General features: G+C 47.0%; 1 protein-coding gene and 1 long non-coding RNA gene across 3 annotated transcripts; one reads left to right on the top strand and one right to left on the bottom strand.

The window, feature by feature from the left end:
* Positions 1-1,394: 1,394 nt before the first annotated feature.
* Spaca3 (sperm acrosome associated 3) lies at positions 1,395-10,846 on the bottom strand. Of its 2 annotated transcripts, NM_001359183.1 has the most exons (6): positions 10,688-10,846; positions 7,022-7,134; positions 5,984-6,249; positions 5,129-5,287; positions 4,619-4,697; positions 1,395-1,571 (listed from the first exon to the last, which is right to left on the bottom strand). In NM_001359183.1, the coding sequence occupies exons 3-6, from the start codon at positions 6,168-6,170 to the stop codon at positions 1,505-1,507; spliced, it is 492 nt and encodes a 163-aa protein (NP_001346112.1). In that variant the 5' UTR covers positions 6,171-6,249; positions 7,022-7,134; positions 10,688-10,846; the 3' UTR covers positions 1,395-1,504. The 2 variants fall into 2 exon arrangements, with proteins under 2 accessions (NP_001346112.1, NP_083643.1); NM_029367.1 differs by lacking the exon at positions 7,022-7,134 and having other exon boundaries at positions 10,688-10,820.
* A 62-nt stretch (positions 10,847-10,908) lies between these two features.
* 4930507D10Rik (RIKEN cDNA 4930507D10 gene) lies at positions 10,909-18,828 on the top strand. Its single transcript, NR_110449.1, has 3 exons — positions 10,909-11,081; positions 17,529-17,656; positions 17,978-18,828. It is a non-coding gene; the product is annotated as an RIKEN cDNA 4930507D10 gene (long non-coding RNA).
* Positions 18,829-19,366: the final 538 nt, after the last annotated feature.

Raw genomic sequence — 19,366 nt, 5'->3', positions numbered from 1 at the left:
TGTCTGCAAACATAACAGAGTATCATTAATGTTATCAGGGATTGGTACTTGCCTATGGGACAGGTCTCAATCTGGGCCAGTTATTGGTTGGTCATACCCTCAGTCTGTGTTCCATCTTTGTCCCTGCATTTCTTGTAGACAGGACTAATTTTAGGTCGAACGTTTCGTGGATGGGTTGCTGTCCTTATCCCTCCACTGGTCCTGCCTGGCTACAGGAAGCAGCCACTTTAGGCTCCACATCCCCCTGCTATGAGTCTCAGCTAAAGTCACCCCAATAAACTCCTGGAAGCCTCCCCTTCCCAGGTCTCTGGCAGGGCCCAGAGATGCCCCTCATAGCAACCAATTTCCATTCAGTCTCTCAGCCCTCTGGCCCTCTCTCTCCTCTGTCTCTCCCCACACCTGATCCTGAACCCCTTCTTTCCCTCCCCATCCCCTCTCCAAGCCAGTACCCTCCCTCCACCTGCCTCCTGGGACTGTTGTTTCCCCCTTCTAAGTGAGATTCAAGCATCCTCACTTGGGCCTTCCTTCTTGTTCAGCTTCTTTGGGTCTGTATATCGTGGGTATCCTGTACTTTATGGCCAGCATCCACTTATAAATAAGTGTATCCCATGCATGTCCTTCTGAGTTACCTCCCTTGGTGTGATATTTTCTAGTTCATCCATTTGCCTATAAAATTCATAATGACTGTGTGTTTTTTAATAGCTGAATAGTATTCTATTGTGTAAGTGAACCACATGTTCTGTATCCATTTCATTTCTCAGCTTCTTAAAGGAAGGTAATATTTGGTGACTTCCTCTTCCAGGAAGTGACCAGCTATCATTGTCAGTGACTCTTGAATATCCCACTTCTAGAGAGCACTGAAGACCAAGGTGGCCAATAAAGCTAAGGAAACCCTGTGGTCCTTCCCTTTCAGTCCCTCTGCACCACAGGATATAAGGGGTCAACCAGAGCTGCAGGAAGCAAGCATCCCTGGGACCTTTCCAACTACACCAGGGGTTATCTAAGGTCACCAGGTAAAACTGCATTGGCTCCCAGTTAAATCTGAATTCCAGATATAGAATTTCTTCAATATTCTCAATATGGATTAGTTTGATCCATACAAGATTTGAATCATACCTGTCGACTGAAGTTACTTGTTTTCCTGAAATTCAAATTCAACCAGGGTATCCTATTTTTGGTTTGGTTTGGTTTTTGTTAAATTTGGCAACTCTAGACCCAAACTCTGCCAGATTTGGGGAAAGCAGGAACAGACGATGCCCCCCCCCCCCCCACTGAAGCCTTCCATAATAGGCTTCTTGAAGTCTACTGAAGCCAAGCCCAAGTGAGCAAATGAGATGAAAAAGCCTTGACTTCCGATGGGTACTTGTAGACCTGCAGAAAACTGAAAATCATGCTTCTGTCAAATTAGACTTTTATTACTTGGCTTGTCTTCCCAAGCCTGGGTCAGGAACAAGTCCACACTTCCCAGCCAGCTGTATGCGGCTTGGTCCATCCAGAGAGGGTCCTAGAAGTCACAGCCATCCACCCAGTCACTGAGGTCCCTGCCCTGGCAGTGGTGCCTCCAGGCTTCCCTGGGGATAGAAAACGAGAAGGAAGAGAGTCCACTTTAGCAGCTGGGTGGGGGAGGGTGCGAACCTTTAATCCCAGCACTTGAGAGGCAGAGGAGGTGGATCTCTGAACGTGAGGCAATCCTGGTCTACAGAGCAGATTCCAGGACAGCCAGGGCTACATAGAGAAACCCTGTCTCAACAAACAAGCAGAAAGAATCCACATCAGCTTCAGGTCTGGGTGCTGCTGTTGAGAGAGAAGAAAAGGTAAAGGGCTCTAAACTGAAGAGGAGCAAAGACAAGGACTAGGAGGATGGAGAACAGTGAGCTGAGCTAGCCAGCCAGCAGTCACAGAGGGTCAAAAAAGGACAATATTACCTTATTTTACCACTGGAGATAGAAACTAGTATGCTCCGGATACAAACAAGCTTACCCATTAGTCCTTATCAAAGGGTTAGAAGTTGGAACCTGGAGCCTAAATCCAAAGCGCCTTTCCTACACCCAAGTGCTTCTGGGGACAGTGAGCTACACCTTGCATGTGTATAGCTCTCACAGTTTGCATGTCTTACACATGTATAGCCCTCATGGTTTACATGCCAGCAGACCTTTTACCCACTTATAACTATTTCCCTCCTGTCTCCAGATGGCCTATTAGATTGATTGGGTAGATATTATCTCCCCTATATTCCAAATGAAAAACTCTGGTAGTGCTGTTAACTTATCCACTTGTCCAAGGCTACAATGCACTCAACATTTCCTGATTGCCAATGTAGGTCCTTCCATTGTTGTCTGCTATACACTTTGGGGACCACTCCTTTGTATCGCTCACAGATATCTTTGTTTTGGGGGTGTGTGTCCCAGAATGTGTACACCTTGTTTTTTGAGACAGGGTCTCTCACCAAACCTGGAGCTTACCAATTTAAGCTGGGCTGGTTGGCCAGCGAGCCTCAGAAATCTGTCTCTGCTTTCCTCGTGCTGGGATTACAAATGCCAACATACCAGCCTTTTAATATATGTTCTGGGGATCAAACTTGGGTTTTCACTCTTGTGCGATGAGCAGTTTTTTAAATATTTTTATTACATATTTTCCTCAATTACATTTCCAATGCTATCCCAAAAGTCCCCCATACCCTCCCCCCCACTTCCCTACCCACCCATTCCCATTTTTTGGCCCTGGCGTTCCCCTGTACTGGGGCATATAAAGTTTGTGTGTCCAATGGGCCTCTCTTTCCAGTGATGGCCGACTAGGCCATCTTTTGATACATATGCAGCTAGAGTCAAGAGCTCTGGGGTACTGGTTAGTTCATAATGTTGTTCCACCTATAGGGTTGTAGATCCCTTTAGCTCCTTGGGTACTTTCTCTAGCTCCTCCATTGGGAGCCCTGTGATCCATCCAATAGCTGACTGTGAGCATCCATTTCTGTGTTTGCTAGGCCCTGGCATAGTCTCACAAGAGACAGCTACATCTGGGTCCTTTCGATAAAATCTTGCTAGTGTATGCAATGGTGTCAGCGTTTGGAGCTGATTATGGGGTGGATCCCTTGATATGGCAATCACTAGATGGTCCATCCTTTCGTCTCAGCTCCTTTGTCTCTGTAACTCCTTCCATGGGTGTTTTGTTCCCAATTCTAAGGAGGGGCATAGTGTCCACACTTGACTGCGATGAGCAATTTTTATGGTCTTAAATGTCTTCCCAGGTCCATCACTTTGGACATCTTGAGGAAGATAGCAAGAACATAAGAGTCCTGAGGCCCAACATTCTCAGGAATCCCAAGCTCTGAAAACTGGCATTCTTTCAGATGTCAACCCCAAAGAGCCTAATGATCAATAGAGCACCAGAAAGACTTCTAAACAACTGTCAGCCAGAGAGGTTGATTGTCTCTTCCACTAGACTATAAGATACTTGAGAACAAAGAAGAGCTCAGCTGTCTCTGCACCTCAGCTGTCTCTGCAGATCAGCCATCTCTGCGGATCAGCACCCTCCTGGCCCTTGCCTACCTGCATCAGCAGCGCATGAGTAAAAGAAGTGGGCAGGCAGCATTGACCCTTCTGGGCCCACTTCCTCCAATTAGCCTCAGACTCTCAAGCGTCACCCATGCCGGAAAACCACTCTGAGTGTATAACAGAGATGTTCTTTAGTTTACTCTATTAGGGGCAGGTCTTCTACTCCACAGCGAGGGGTACCAAGGCTGCAGGCTCTTGGAATAGTACATGAGCCTATCTTGTCTCTTCCTGATTTTATAAACACACCCTGTTCTACAGAGCTGGTATTACTCCTAACTTCTTAGGGCTTCAATTATTCTCAGACCAATGAGTGGACTACGTCTGGAATATCTCAAAATTCGATCATGTCTAACCCCTCCCCTTTCTCTTAGACCATTTGTCACCTGCACCTGAATCCCTTCCACAGTCCCTTATACCTGATCTCTCTGTGTCCATGATGGGTACACTCTCCCTCATCTTCCTTCCCCAACTTTTTCCACCATTACATCTGTCCACGGTCTCAGTGCTCCAAACTCCTGAAGCATTCCCTGATTCTGTCCCTGCCCTGCTAGTTTCTCTTCCATAAGCATAAATGGAACAGAGATTGGAGACTTCAGTGGAAAACCCCATCAAAAGAAATAGGGCAACTGTGGAGCACCTGACTTGAGTGCCTGTATGGACCAGACATCTATGGCAGTGCCCAGTGTAATGCTCAGACTTCTTGGTTGTGAGGAAACTTCAAAGAATATATTGCTTGAAGTAGGTAAGAAAGAAAAAAAAATGAAAAGAAGGATGGTCCAGAAGCCTACCCCTGGTCCAAGCAAAGGACCCCATCTACCACTTATTATACCACGGGGATTTATAAACAATTTGGGATGAGCTATGTGGTCATGTGATTGCCAATGCTATTCTCTCTGATTGTGTCAACTGAACTTTCTGAATTCCCATAATTCCCAACACTGAGGGTTAGTTCAAGAACCTATGGAATGTGTTGACTAAGAGAAAAATGGATACTCACTGAGGGCTAGTTCCCTGATGTGAGCCACCAGCTCTGGCCACAGTGGGGGACTGCAGTAGGAGTTACTCACCAATAGCCCAGACCCAGGGGTTCTTGAACTATCTTCATGGCACAGACGATAGAATCTTTGAGATCATTGTTCAACAAATCTGGAGATGGAGAAGAGGAAAGAGTGAGGGAGCAGAGAACAGAGTGCTCTCGCTCTCTGTCTCTGTTTTTTCTCTCTCTGTGTCTCACTCTGTCTCTGTCTGTCTCTCTCTGCCTCTCTGTATCTCTGTTTCTCTCTGTCTGTCTCTCCATCTTTCTCTCTCTCTCTCTCTCTCTCTCTCACACACACACACACACACACACACACACACACTTCTCCATCTATGGAAACAGATGTTACCTGGCCCCTTCTCCCATATTGCCTCCATTCCTGTAGCTCTAAGCCTGGACCCCAATTCAGATCCACAGAAGCCCTTCTCTCCCCTGCTTGCCCCCCCCCCTCCTTATCCATCTCCTGTGGATCTTCACCCAGAGACAAGGACGGGGGGGGGGGGGAGAAACAACAAAAAAGTGAAGGCTAGTGCAGGCCTACCAGTGCAGTATATCCTGCAAAGATTGGGGCCATTCGAGGCGAGGGTTCTGCACCACCTCCGGCTGCTGATCTGGAAGATGCCATTGTTGGTGCTTCCATCAGCTTCATGATCCACAGCATTTGTGTTGAAGCCACTTGTGTAGTAAGCAAGGCAGACCCCTACAAGGGACAGACACTGACTGTAAGGTCAGCTGGTTAAGCCACCACAGACCAAAGCGCTCACAATCAACTCCTACACACCGGCTCCCTCTGTCCCACAAAGATAAAAGATGTCCTCCCATCTACTTTGCAGATGGCTTGATCTAGAGTCAGAGGTCAAAGTGACTTCCCCAAGGTCAGACACAATTACCTCAAAGCAAAGGTCAGGACTGCACCTCAGCCTTCCTAACTCAGGCTGTCAATCTTCCCTCTCTCTCCTTGTTCGGTATATTGAAGGGCTTGCTGCACTTGTTGAATAAATGTACAAGAGCTAACTCTTTAGAGGCAAGATTAGGAAGGCGCCGGTGGGCTCTACAAAGGAGGCAGGGGCTAGAGACAAACCGAATCCAGTGACAGTACTTTACAAGCTCCTGAAACTGCCACTCGTTTGTAACATTTGGAGTTACTGGTTTGTCCAGTTTTCCTCCTAACTTTTGGCAGGCCTGTTTAATCCTCATGGCCAAGATAGGATGTAGCCTACTAAGCAGTAGGTTCCTTTAACTTCCTGGCTACCAGCAGGGATGGTTCTAATCTGGCTGCCTGTTGCCTGCCTAGTATGTAGTTAACTCAGGACTGGGTGCTGTCCACCTGGTCCACCTTGGATTTTAGGAGGAAAGACAGGGGGTAAGTGGAGGGAGTGGGGAGAAGGGTGCTCACAGTCAGCCAGGTTATAACCCCGGTAGCCATCCAGACCGAAGTCATGCATCTCTTTGGCCAGCTCACAGCGACTGAAGACCTTGGCCTTGCTGGAGGCAAGCAGGCAGCTGAGCAGATAGGCCAGGGCCAGCCAAGTGATCCCAGGCGGGCACAGCTGTCTTCTGGGAGCCCGGCTCCTAGCTTCCATGCGATGGCACAGGTAGAGGGCTGAACTGTGGGGTGGCAGACAGTTCACCAGCCCGGCACAAGGGTTCAGACAGCTGCCCCTTGGAAGAAGGAAGGAAGGATGGGGCTTGAGTGCACCCTGGGAAAGAAGTGAAAGGGTGGAGAGAAGACAAAGTCCCCTCCCTGATGGGACACCAGACCTCCGGGGACCTTGGATAAGGTTCCTGAAACACCACTCATGGGGTCTCCCTTCCAGCCCCCGGCTTCTGTCCGCCAGCCTTAGTTGAGTCAGGGACACAGTTAGCATGGAGCCCTCCCCGGTGGAAGACATCGCTCCCACACTCAGATCTGGAGCTGAAGCCTCCTCTTTACCATCCCTCCTATGTCCTCAACCTTGCAAAAGCTCCCTAAGACTCACGCATCCTGCTCACTTTACTCTGTTGCTTGGCTCTGTGGGCAGATCCCCATGACATGATGATCTCAGCCACTGATTACCTTAGCCTCCTGGTTCCTTCACCTCCTCAGGCCCACTGGACTTCAACCGCACTACCTTTGCTACTTGAGGACCTGACCTGTCCCCATCTTGACATCAGTTCATACTTCCCTCCTCTGCAGCCTGCTACTCAAATCTCTCCCTGGATAATACCATCAAACACATTTACCCCTGACTTTCACAAACTTTGCCCGCCAAGCTCCTCTCCCCCATCACAAACTCAAAACATGAAACACTCACACAATCTCCAAAACGGCTGTCCTTTGTGCAATCTTAAAATGGAACGGGTGGGGCCGGAGAGATGGCCCAGCAGTTAAGAGTATACAATGCTCTTGCAGAGGACCTGAATTTGGTTCTCAGCATCCATATCAAGAACTCACCATCACTCGTAAAACCGGCTCCAGAGTATCTGATGCTCTCCATCGGCATCCACAGGCACCAGAACTTGTGTATACATAGACATGCATATACCCATAATGTAAAATGTTTATATCTTAAAAACAATAAAGAAGAGAGAAGGAGGGAGAGGGAGAAAGGGAGGGAGAGAAAGGGGTGGGGAAGTGGGAGGGGGAGGGAAGAGAGAGGAAGGGGAGGGGAGAGGGAGGGGAGAGGGAGGGAAGGGGGAGAGAATAGTAGAGGTGGAAGGGGAAGATCAACACAAACTAAGCATGTATAAAAATGCTGGAAAGAAACTTCCTACTTTGTACACTCACGCTCTGTTCATTAAAAAAGTTAAAGGAAAACATGGGTGTTCTTGTTTTCCAGCCTCCTACCCTGAATGTGGAGGATGACTAAGGCCTAGTTCTACACATGGGTTTGACATCCACCTCTGCTCCTTCCTATGTCTCAGGTGTAAGACATTCTCCATGTCTCTTTTTCTTCATGCCTAAGACGGTCGGGAATTAATAGTACTTGCCTCAGAAGATGGTTGAAAGAATAAAAGAGAAAATGAGTGGAAAGCTATTGGCTCTCTGCATTAAAGGCAGACTTGCCATTGTTTCTCTGGTGAACTAGCACCCATGCTAAAGCTTGTCTTTGATCGTCTTTCTCTTGGCTCCATCAAAGGGGCTTCAGAACCCTCCTTGCTCCCCTTAAGTATCCCTCTTCTTAGTTCTCAGGTGACCTCACCCTTACGGTACCAAGGAAAGCAGGGTTTTTTTTTTTTTCCTTCTTGCCTCAGCCCCATTCCACCTTCAAACTTGTCAGGAGCTTCTCACATTCTATCTATCACCAGTCCTCAGGAGCAAGGACAAAGTCAGGGTGTAGCAGCTGCAGTTAGTGGCGCCATTTTGCTGTATTCCTGGCTTCCTAACCCGGGATGTGACCTTCATGCCTCAAAGACAAGAAGAGCCCTTCCCCAACCCCTACTCCACTAGATCATTGTTCTTGGTCAGTGTTAAGACATTAGGACTGCCTAATCTTCATGAATATTCCCTAGCTCCAGAATATTATTCATTCTCTCTCTCTCTCTCTCTCTCTCTCTCTCTCTCTCTCTCTCTCTCTCCCTCCCTCCCTCCCTCCCTCCCTCCCTCCCTCCCTCCCTCCCTCCCTCCCTCATTGGTTTTTTGAGACAGGGTTTCTCTGTGTAGTCCTGACTGTCCTGGAACTCACTTTGTAGACCAGGCTGGCCTCGAACTCAGAAATCCGCCTGCCTTTGCCTCCTGAGTGCTGGGATTAAAGGCGCGCGCCACCACTGCCCAGCCCCAGAATTCTCCTAAGGGGTTTCTGGAGATGTTGACCTGTCTCCTTCCAGGTTGCTTTTCTTTACATGCCTCTCTGAGACACTGGCTTTCCATGTGACAGGCTTCCCAACCTAGATTCAGCAACACATCTACCTCATCCCTCTTTCCTCTGAGCTCAGTTCTTCCCTTCCCAGCCTTGCTGTCCAGCACGCCTTCTCTCCCAGCATCTACGCTGTCCAGCACACCTTCTCTCCCTGCATCCACAGACCTCATCTCTATCTGCTCCTCCTCACTCCAGGCAAACACTCAGGCTGAGAGCCCCTACTTCTAGAATATCTTTCCTTGTTTCTTATCCTTGTCTGTACTGATCTCCCTTTTCTGATCTTCTCATCCAAATTTCTGAGAGGGATTCACCACTGCTTCCCTGTTCCTTCATCTTGTCTTTTCTTCTTGTTTTGTTTCAGTTTTTTGTTTGTTTTTTCTTTTCTTTTCTTTTCTTTTCTTTTCTTTTCTCTTTCCTAGTTTTGGAGATCAAATCCCAGGTCTTTCACAGGCTGACGAAGAGCTCCACCACTGGCCTATACCACTGATCCCTTGGTCCCTGTGTCCATTCTGTTTTGAGACAAGATCTTGCCAATTGCCCGAGCTGACTTAATAATCTTCCAGTCTTGGCTCCATGAGTTGCTGGAATTACAGGTGTGCACCACTATACCTGGCTCTCCCTTGTTTGCTAATCTGGAGTCACAAGTTTCCCCACCACCCACCTGAGACCTCTGGTGATGGACCTTGGGGACATTCCTACTGCCAGTCACATCCCTGTTGAAATCAGGGTTTTGCTGGTTCCCACAGTACCCCCTTCATCCAGGCTCCCTCCTCCCTGACTATTTTTCCTGCATTGCATAACCCAATTCTGACCCAGTCTTAAATGTTGAGATGTTTTCCAGTTTCTACCCTAAACCCTCCTCTTCCACATCAGGAAGGCCTAGGATGCCCCTGCTGTTAACAGCAAATGCAAGGTAATGGCCTCTTGTAGCATTTTTTTTTCCTGAAAAAGAGCCCCGAACACCTCTTGTCAGTTCCTACCCCACAGTCACCTCAAACTAAACTCATCTAAGAGATAATGTTCCCACCAAACTCCGCCCTTCTTGGTTCTGGCTTCCCTGCACATCCTAGAGCACCTGCTTACTCAAAGATGATAGGAATACAGATGCTGTCCTTGACTTCTCCAGCCTACACCCTCCATCCACCGGGAGTCAGTTAATGTCAAGGGCCTGTTGATCCCTCCCTCCAAGAGCACAATCTTTCCTTAAGTTCAAACCACCACCACGCCTTCCCTGTGTTTAGTCTTGACCTCTTACAAACTCCCCTGCCTCCATCTATCACATGCACCAGAATGAATTGACATGTAAGACCTGGTCCTGTAAAGCCAGCTTGTCTCTCACTTATACCGTCTGTTCTGGGACACTACATTGGTCACTCTTCTGGAGATGCCTACTGTGTAGCAATTTAGCTCCCTTCCCTCTGCACAGACAGCTCCAATTGATGCCTCAAGGATCATCCAAGGTGAGTCCCCGGTGAGGCTTTCCTGGCAGGGACCATCTCTCCAGACAGGTAGAGTAACTTTGTCTCTTTACTGGATTATAATATATATCAGCCCCCTGCCCCCAGCCAAGGTGACCTTCCACAGAACAGTGGCCTGGTCCTATTTATCTTCATATCTTGAAAGGCAAACAGAGACGCTGGTGTAGAGAGGTTGTTCAGTGGATGCTTCTTAAACTCAAGTACACTGAAGTCATGGCCACAGAGTGTGAGCCCTTCTCAAAGTACCAGGAGTGAGATAATTGTTACCTTTGCTGAGTCCTTCAACGCTGTAGGACTAGGCGCTTTGTGAGTGTTTCCTAACTTAAGCTCATCTAATCCTCTTAACCATTCAAAGAGCTGGGATTAATATACTCAATGTATAGATGAGGAAACCAAGTTCACTGCTACCCAGTGAGTGTTTGTGATATTATGGTATTTTTCAGAGTAAAGCAACTTAAAGATAACTTTATCCGGAGCAGTTCACAGCAGGTCCAAAGGTTTAAGGAAATGGATCTGGTGGTAACTCAGAGACCACAGACCTGCCAGCAAATGCTCTTATTCATATTTATTCTCTCTGTCCCCCTCCCTCTTCCCCCTTCTCTCTCCCTCTATTCCTCTCCCTCTCTCTCCCTCCCTCCCTTCCTCCCTCCCTCTCTTCCCCACTCCAGAACAAGATTCACCCCTCCCTCCATCTCTGATCACTACTTTGCTATTCCCTGGCCCCTCTAGCTAACAGCACCAGGACTCGGAGAGAGGGTCTCACAGATCAGGAGTCCTCCCTACCAGAGCTGAACCGGTGGGGGACGATGACAGCGGTGGCTGTGGCTCCAAGTCCTGATGCGGTTCAGGACACCCTTTGTAATCGTGCCAGTGTCCCAGCACGAGGCATTGAGAGAACACGGGAGAAATCAGACACGACTTCAGGTTGACCTCAGCCCTTCTAGAACTCCCTGGCCCTGTGAGCTCATCGTCCAGAACCAGCTCTCACTCACGGAACTTCGTCAAGATCACCTGTGCCCTTCAGTCATAAGATGCAGGGGCATTTTAGAGGCATCTATTTCTCCATTTCTTATTTGTTTTTTTTTTTTTTTTCAGAATCTTAGGTAGTTCAGCCTGACCTCAAATCACTATCTATCCGAGGACAACTTGAGACGTCTGATCCTCCCTCCCTCCCAAGGTGACCTATTACAGGAATGTGCCACCATGACAGATTTATGCTGTGCTGGGGAAAGAGGCTCAGAACTTCATGCATGGTGGGTAAACACTATACCAACTGTGCTATACCACCCCAGCCCGTGTCAAAGGTATCCAATCCCAGCCCTTCCTGGCCACCTCTGCTTACACACACACACACACACACACACACATACGCACAGTCCACCACCACCACCACAACCACCACACACAACACACATACATACCACATCACATACACACCACACACTATACATACACCACACATACCACAACACACACTGTACACACACATACACACCACAACACATACCACACCACAGCCACACACACACACACCCATCTCACACACTCACATGCATTCATACACACACATACCACATACTATATACATACCATACACACCACATCACACACCATACACACACACCACATACATTCACAAACAAAAACTTGTCTTACACATATCTGTCTCATACACCCACATGCACACACACACACACACACACACACACACACACACATACACACACACATACACACATACAGTATTTCAAAGAATGATTCTGCCCTCCCAACAGACATAGCTTCCCAAATACAACTGTATGAACCCACTGCTTCCTGCCAACTCATTCTCACCCACTGAGCTCTCTTTTTTTAAAAAAAAAATTCTTCCTTAATACTGAGCCACAGACCAACTCTCTCCTCTGTCTAGATGACAACTGCTCAATGTACATAGAGCCAGGGCCAACGTTACACTATTGTCCCTAAAGCCTGAGAGTAGATTGTGATACCCGTGTGCCCAGTGGAGCACCTGCCTGCATGGCATTATTAACCCTGCTCTATAGCACAGAGCCTTGGTCCTGAGCTCACTCCCACATGGGCAACAGTGCCTACCAGAGAAAAGAGCTTAAGCCTTCTCTTTCCTCAGTTCCCAAGTGGAGGTGATAATCCTTGCCTTACACGGAAGGTATTACATGAAATTTTACTGTTTATAAAGGGCTTAGGACTTGGGGGCTGGTAGCTCAGTAGATCGTAGCAATCACTATGAAAACACAGGGAAATCACAAGTGTTTAGCTGTTCCAAGGTTATCTTATCTTCCTGGCCCAACCCAGACTAACTCTGTTAGCATTGAACTTTCCACACCACCACCACCATGTTTCTTCCTTTTTTTAAAATTATGTGTGTGAATATTTGACCTGCATATATGTCTGTACCCCACATTTGTGAAGTGCCCACAAAGGCCAGAAGGTGTTAGATGTCCTGGAACTGGAGTTCCAGATGACTGGGGGGTGCCATGGCAGTGCTGGGAGTGAAACCCTGGTCCTCTGGGTAGAGCAGCCAATGATCTTACCACTGAGCCATTTCCCCAGTCCCACCAGTGTTTTGTTTTTAAATGACTGGGAGATGCATAGATATACACACAGATGTATATCTCAGAATAAATACAGTAGCTAAGTAGCAATGACAACTTTAGCTTGGTTTTTAAATACTTTTTATTTTTTGAAGGTAAAATGTAATTATGTCCTTTTCCTCTTGCCTTTCCCCCCTCCCCCATGTACCCCCTTTTGCCCGCTCTCAAATTCATGGCCACTTTTTATTTAACTGTTTATATTATAGTTGTAGATATATAAATGCAACCTGCTCAGTCCACAAGTCAAGTTTTTAAAAGGCCATGAGAATACTTAAAGTCGGAAATCTGTCCCCTCACGATTGTAAATGCACAATACATTACCAGCGCCTCTGTATAGTACAGATTTGCACAGTCAATTCGTCTTGCTTGACTGAATTCTAATGCCTGTTACCTGGTAACTCCCAGATTACCCCTCCCTCAGGCCCGTTCCACTCTTGGACTCTCTGAATCGGATTCCTCTAGGTGTCTCGAGCACGTGAACTGACTTATCTCCATTAACATAGTATTCTCCAGGCCTGTCACTGTGTGTTCTCAGTTTTCCCCATCATCAATGTTTGTTGTATTTGATACAACTCAACCTGATATGTAAGAGGTTTCACCAAGATTTTTTATATTGCACTTCCCTGCTAACTAGTGACAATGAGCTTTTTTTTTTTTTTCCTCTTTTTCTTTTTCGAGACAGGGTTTCGCTGTGTAACCCTGGCTGTCCTGGAACTCACTCTGTAGACCAGGCTGGCCTTGAACTCAGAAATCCACCTGCCTCAGCCTACCAAGTGCTGGGATTAAAGGCATGCACCACTACTGCCTGGCAAGATTTTTTTTTTTCAGATAGCTGTTCACAGAAATGTCTAGTTGGACAAGTATATTTTAAATGCTCACCAGGTGATTCTACTAGGCATCCAAGTTTGAACATTTATTCAGCAGAAGGAGCTCTGAACTTAAGCTCAAAAACCTAGAGCCTAGGGCTAGGGAAATGGTTCAGTGGTTTAAAGTGCCTGCCCCTAAGCGTGTGGATCTGAGTTCAAGCTCCCAGAACTAACATTAAAGCTGACCATGTAACACAGGCATCTATGGCCCCAGCACAAGCACGGCATCTATAACCCTGCACTCTTTCAGACTGATGGGAACTAGAACCAGAGAATACCCAGCTACTCAAAGGCCATCTAGTCTGCAGCAAATGGTGGGAATCAGCAAAGAGACCCTGTCTCAAAAGAACCCCTGAGGTTGTTCTCTGATCCTTCTATACACCACACACACACACACACACACACACACACACACACACACACACACGCACGCACATACGCACGCACGCGCGCGCTGAAAAAAAAAAAAAAAAACTTTGAGAATCCAGAGCAATGGAAAATGGATCCAAAGTCCTGCTCCTGTCCTTGAGTTAGTCTTGACAACTTAACCTCCATTTCCTCATCAGGAAGGAGGAGACATTACCCTGTCCTATTCACTCTCAGCTATAACCACTTACTACATCTCCCCAAAGTTTATTTTCCTCTGTTGGATGCAAATAATCATCTTATCTCCCTGCCAGGGTGGGACGAAGCTGAGGCTGCGCAGAGCAGGGACACACCCACCAAGCTGAAAGCGAGCGCTCACCCTAGCAGTCCTTTTATCTCCTGGCCCTTGGTGGTGATTCTGTCAGCCCGAGGTTTTTTCCTTCCAGGTTTTACTGCACCGGCCATCTGTTTTTACAGTTTCATCGCTTCTTTTTATTGAGTATTCTTTCAGCATATTTTATTTTATGATATGTTTTGTTATTTCCCTATTGACTTTCACTTTTAAGTGGGCATGGGAAGCAGCAACAGCTCAAAGGATACAGTTACGAGGGCAAACTGGGTCCCACCACGGGTTCAGTGGTTCTTTGTTTCTCTGTTCGGCTCTTCGCTCTTCTTTTCTGGTTCTGCAGTGCAAGCTAACAGCCTTGGCCTTGGCCATAGCCTCGCCAAGATCTTCTACCAACTTCCTCCAGGTTCACGTTTTCCAGAAGCCTTTCTCACCGTACTCTCCTGTCCTCCGTAGATGCAGGATACTGACTCCTGGGCCCCACCCACCAGCCAATGCAAGTCTCTTTGGATGGGGCCCAAGCCGCCAGTTATCGATGCCTCCTACACAAGCCCCAAGCTCACCTCACCCCTTGAGTTCTGGAAGGCTAGGTTACAGCCTTCTTCCCGTAGTAATCTTTCCTCACTAGATACCAAACCCATTTCTGTTCACTCAAAATCAGCCTAGCGTTAAAAAATTTGCGGAGAGCGTTCACCCACCGCTTTGTCTCCTCAAGCCTCCAACCTGGTTCCTTGTGTCTCTCTACTTAGCATAACCCTACTCAAGTGACCACTTGCACTATAATTTGAGGTGTACTGGCTAGCCAAGGGCAAGGCTGGTGTCCTGTTTATTTCCTTGACTTATGAATGAATGATGCACCCAAGAGGCTCTGAAGAGAGATTAAGAGATTGCACTTGAAAACCTGTCTCAGAGGTAGGTAACTCTAGAGAGGTGAGAGGGCAGATCTTTGCTGGGGCAGGACAGTGTTGTGACTTGGTGAAGCTGGTGAGCAAACACACTGTAATAAAGTCAGTGTCCTGATTGCACTATTCCAGTGGGGCCAATGGGGCCAGGCAGTGTTTCCCATTGAGGGAAACAGTGAAGGGAATGTGGCATCTCCAATAATTTTTACAACTCCATGTGTCAGTAACTATTGGGAAATAAAAGGTTTCTTATAAAAGGAAAACATAGGCTAATTTAGCTGTTTTAAGGGTCTGTCAACTCCAGATTGTTCAAAACCTAATATCATAATCTTAACAGTTGACTCGTTGGAAGATGAATAATGACAACGGGAACAGAAGCCATGTTTGAATATCAGGCAGCTTTAGAATCAAGCTCTGGCTCTAAAGGACTTTATGCACCAGCACCTCGGTGCTCCTATAGAGCTCTGTGTTGGATAAATCAGTATCTGTGAATCAGGCTGGGTCCATGCTGTCATGGGAGCTGAGCACGATCAACTACCCCAAAATAAACACTTTGGAAACACCTTGAGAGAAGCACGCAACTCCACTTCCACTGGCTGACTGGCTAGAACCCGGCTGAATAGAGGAAACCTGGCTGGCCCAGCACTCAGTACTCAGGAGACCTGTGATTCTGGGTGTGTGCCCTTAGGAACGCGGGAACCCTGACCTGCTTGGGGTGCAGAAGAGTGAGGCTTTGAGCAAACTGACACCTTTAGAAGCTGTCCACAAACTCAAAGCCCTCTCAAACCCACTACTTCCTAGCAACCAAAAGACTCACTGCCAACTCAATAACTTCAGATTCCTGGGAGCTGAAGAGCCTCGGGCCCCTAAAAGCTTATGTCACTAGCAGCTGGGAGCCTTCAAGAAGCATGAAGCTGTTCGTAGACTGAAAATCTGAATAACCTGGGGCTTCTAACAGCCCAAGACCTATAATAAACTGAAACTCTTAGCAACTCAGGTTGCCTAGCAACCTGGAGACTCTAATTATCAGAGACTCCTAGCAACTGGGAGATTGCACAACCTGGATGCCCAGTACACATCTAACACTGGACCCAGACTCCCTCCCCCTCTGGCACTCGCTGCACACTGAATCATGGGACATAGTGTGATCCTATTGATATGGCCAGAGTTAGCTGAGGTGTCCTGCTCTCCTGGCTGTGTGTCTGTGGCTCAACCCCTCCGGACAGCAGTTTTCCTACATAGGAGATGATAATAATGATGACGTCTAGCTCATAAAATAGTGGAGAGCATCAGGTGGGGTTTGTGGGACGCATTTAAGCAGCTAGCTACATATAAATTGTCTTCTCACTTGCACCTTCTCCGCTCCATCATCCCACAATCTGTCAATTCTGCCCTCAAAGATAACTTTCTTGCCCTTTCCAGCTCCATAGCCATAAAGCTTCGTCGAGTCCCTCCACCTCATTGTCAGCCCTGACAATGGTTATCTTTCCAACAAACAAACTCTCTTGTCACTTTTGTCTAATGGCCTCCGCTGGCTCCTTGTTGCTCTGAAGGTTGAGACCAGAGCATAGCGCATGAGCTCTCATGGTCAGGCTCTGTCTTTTGATCCTCTCTCTCTCCTCCAGCCCCCATTTCCTCCTCCTGCTCCTAAAGCAAATCTGAAGTGAAGGCGTTTTCACTCTAGCTTCATATAAGATGAGCCTAGAGGAAGCTAGAAACATAACAGTGACTTCAAGCCATACCTAACTCCCAAACCCAACCCTTTCTGCTAAATGCCCAAAGACCCGCCATAGCTACTTGGAAGGTTCTGAGGATGTGATTCTCAGGGTAGTTGTTCCCAGCTCCAGCTCTAGGCTTAAACCTGGGGTCTCACACATGGTAGGCAAGGACTCCACCACGGAGCCACACCCTCAGCCCTCATCTTTTTTTTCTGTTTTATTTCTCGAGACAAAGTCTAAGTACCCAGACTGGCCTTGAACTTGGGATCTTTCTGCTTTAGCCTCTCTGTAATTTGAGCAGCTCAAATTACAGGTCTGCACCAGCAGCCCCAGTTTCTAAATACTCCCTTAGTAAGTTGACTTTGGAGTTGTTCCCAAGCCTCTTCACCCCTTCTTTGAGCCACAAAAGCAGCATTTCATGTCGGTAGAACTTGAGGTTTGTACCACAAGGGGGCACTCTCCTAGTGCACAGGAAAACACGGACTCAGACCCTAAGAGAAGATTGAGACCACACCCATGCCCAGTGATTCTTCACTTGGGGTCCATCTCACTTTGTTCGTGATAGACTTTAGGATAAGGGGTCAGAACCGGCTTCCATGCCTTTGTTCATCAAAACGGTCAGGGCATTAGCATCTCAGTGGTTAAAGGTCATTCTTTTTTTCATTCTGTCTGTCTGTAAAATAAGTTAATCTGTATTATAAAAATCTCTGTTCCTATTCGAATACAATAACACTGTTGTCTTTTTTAAAATTAAAATAACTACAATCTAGGGCTGGAGAGAGAGTTCAGAGATTAAGAGCGAATACTGTTCTTGTAGAGAACTCCAGTTTGGTTCCTGAAACCCACATCAGGAAGCTCACAGCCACCTGTGAGTCCAACTCCATGGGATCCAACAGCCTCTTCTGGACTCTGCCAGTACCCTACACATGTGGCATATACACAGAGGTACATACACATAAATATAAATAAATTAAATATGACCTTTGTTTCCCTTGTTTATTTCACCAGATTGGCATATAGAAAAACTGGGTTGGTCAGTGAAAAATCTGTTTTCTATGGATATAATTCAGAGAGTATGAGGATAGAAACATGACCTTCTAAACATGAGGGTAAAGATCCCTAAGGGAAAGTGAGTGTCTCTAGGGCCCATAGAAGTAAGAGCCATCATGGGTCCAGATGGAATGTTCCAGAACATAATTGTATTATCCTTATAATCCTCTTGTAATTAACAGAGTACCTAACAGAAGCTCTCTCTATTCCTCACAGGCCTGAGTGCAAACTGAAGGGCAGTGGGAGTGAATTCTCTACGGGGATGCTACCAGTGTGTGGAAGAGAAGTCAGACATGACCACAAAATTCAACCTCCAAAATTTTGTGCTTCATCTGCAAAATGAGAATAATGCTGTGTGCCCTTGAGAGGCCTGGCTTTCTACCATCTGAACTCAGGCTCCTCCCCCTGAACATCTCTGAAACCTGTTCTCCCTGGGCTGAGATCATAGCTCCCCTACAGTGCTCAGAGTGGGGGTGGGGAGGAAAAATGTTATCCACCCAACATCCGAAGTTATCTTCTCCCAAATTTCAAAGGAAGAGCTATGCTCCAGTTGCATGATGGTCAGTGGAACCGTAGGGGGTATGGCTTGTCTTCCTGAGGAATGAGGGCACTGTCTGACGATACTTTTGTTTTATCGTAAGTTGGAGCAAGGGAAGTTATTGGCCCTTGACAAGTAGCAATCAGGAACACTGAACCCTAGAGTACACCAGTCAGCCCTCACAGCAAATATTCCATCTATCAGTTGCAAGGTAGAAACACTCACAGAATAGAACAGCTTCAGCCTTGATCCCTCTCTGCCTCTACCTTTTGTGTGATGTTAGATAGGGCACTTCATTACTCTGGACCACATTTAGTGTCCTGAGTCGTAGGATAAGATGGTTTGACTTGATGGTCTAAATGGCCTGTCATTCTCGAAGTCTTTGCGTACGGTGTTGAGTCTCCCAAGTCAAAGCAAGCATCCCCATCTCCGTTCCCTCAACTATAAAATAGGACTGAATATCCTTACTTCATTGCTCCTACTATGGTATGAGAGGAAAAGTTAACTAACAATTATAAAATTGTCTTACACATAGTAGTTCATGCCTGTAATCCCTGCATCTAGGAGGCTGAGGAAGGAAGAGGTCACATTCAGGATCAGCTGGGACTATATAGCAAGATCTTGGGAGAGAGAGAGAGAGAGAGAGAGAGAGAGAGAGAGAGAGAGAGAGATCAATTATAATTCACTTAAAAATACATCAATTCAACAACCCTTGGGTGGAGGGAGCTATGAGCTAGAAAACCACATGTTCTAGAACTTTCCATAAAGTGTCGATGGACCTTGGGCTTTGCAGGCAGCCTAGTAAAGTGAGAAGAATCTGGGCATAGGGATTCTCACAGGTCTGCTGCTTTTCATGGCTCATCCATCCTCAGGAGAATTATTATTGGAAATTATGTCTGTTCCTATACAAAACATCAAGACCAAGAAGCAAGTTGGGGTGGAAAGAGTTTATTCAGCTTACACTTCCAAACTGCTGTTCATCACCAAAGGAAGTCAGGACAGGAACTTACACAGGGTAGGACCGTAAAGGCAGGAGTGGATGCAGAAGCCATGGAGGAATGCTGCTT

The sequence above is a fragment of the Mus musculus genome, chromosome 11, assembly GCF_000001635.26.
Source record: "Mus musculus strain C57BL/6J chromosome 11, GRCm38.p6 C57BL/6J".
NCBI lineage: Eukaryota > Metazoa > Chordata > Mammalia > Rodentia > Muridae > Mus > Mus musculus.
The sequence above is the reverse complement of the archived record's forward strand: the minus strand, read 5'-3'. Positions and strand labels throughout refer to the sequence as shown.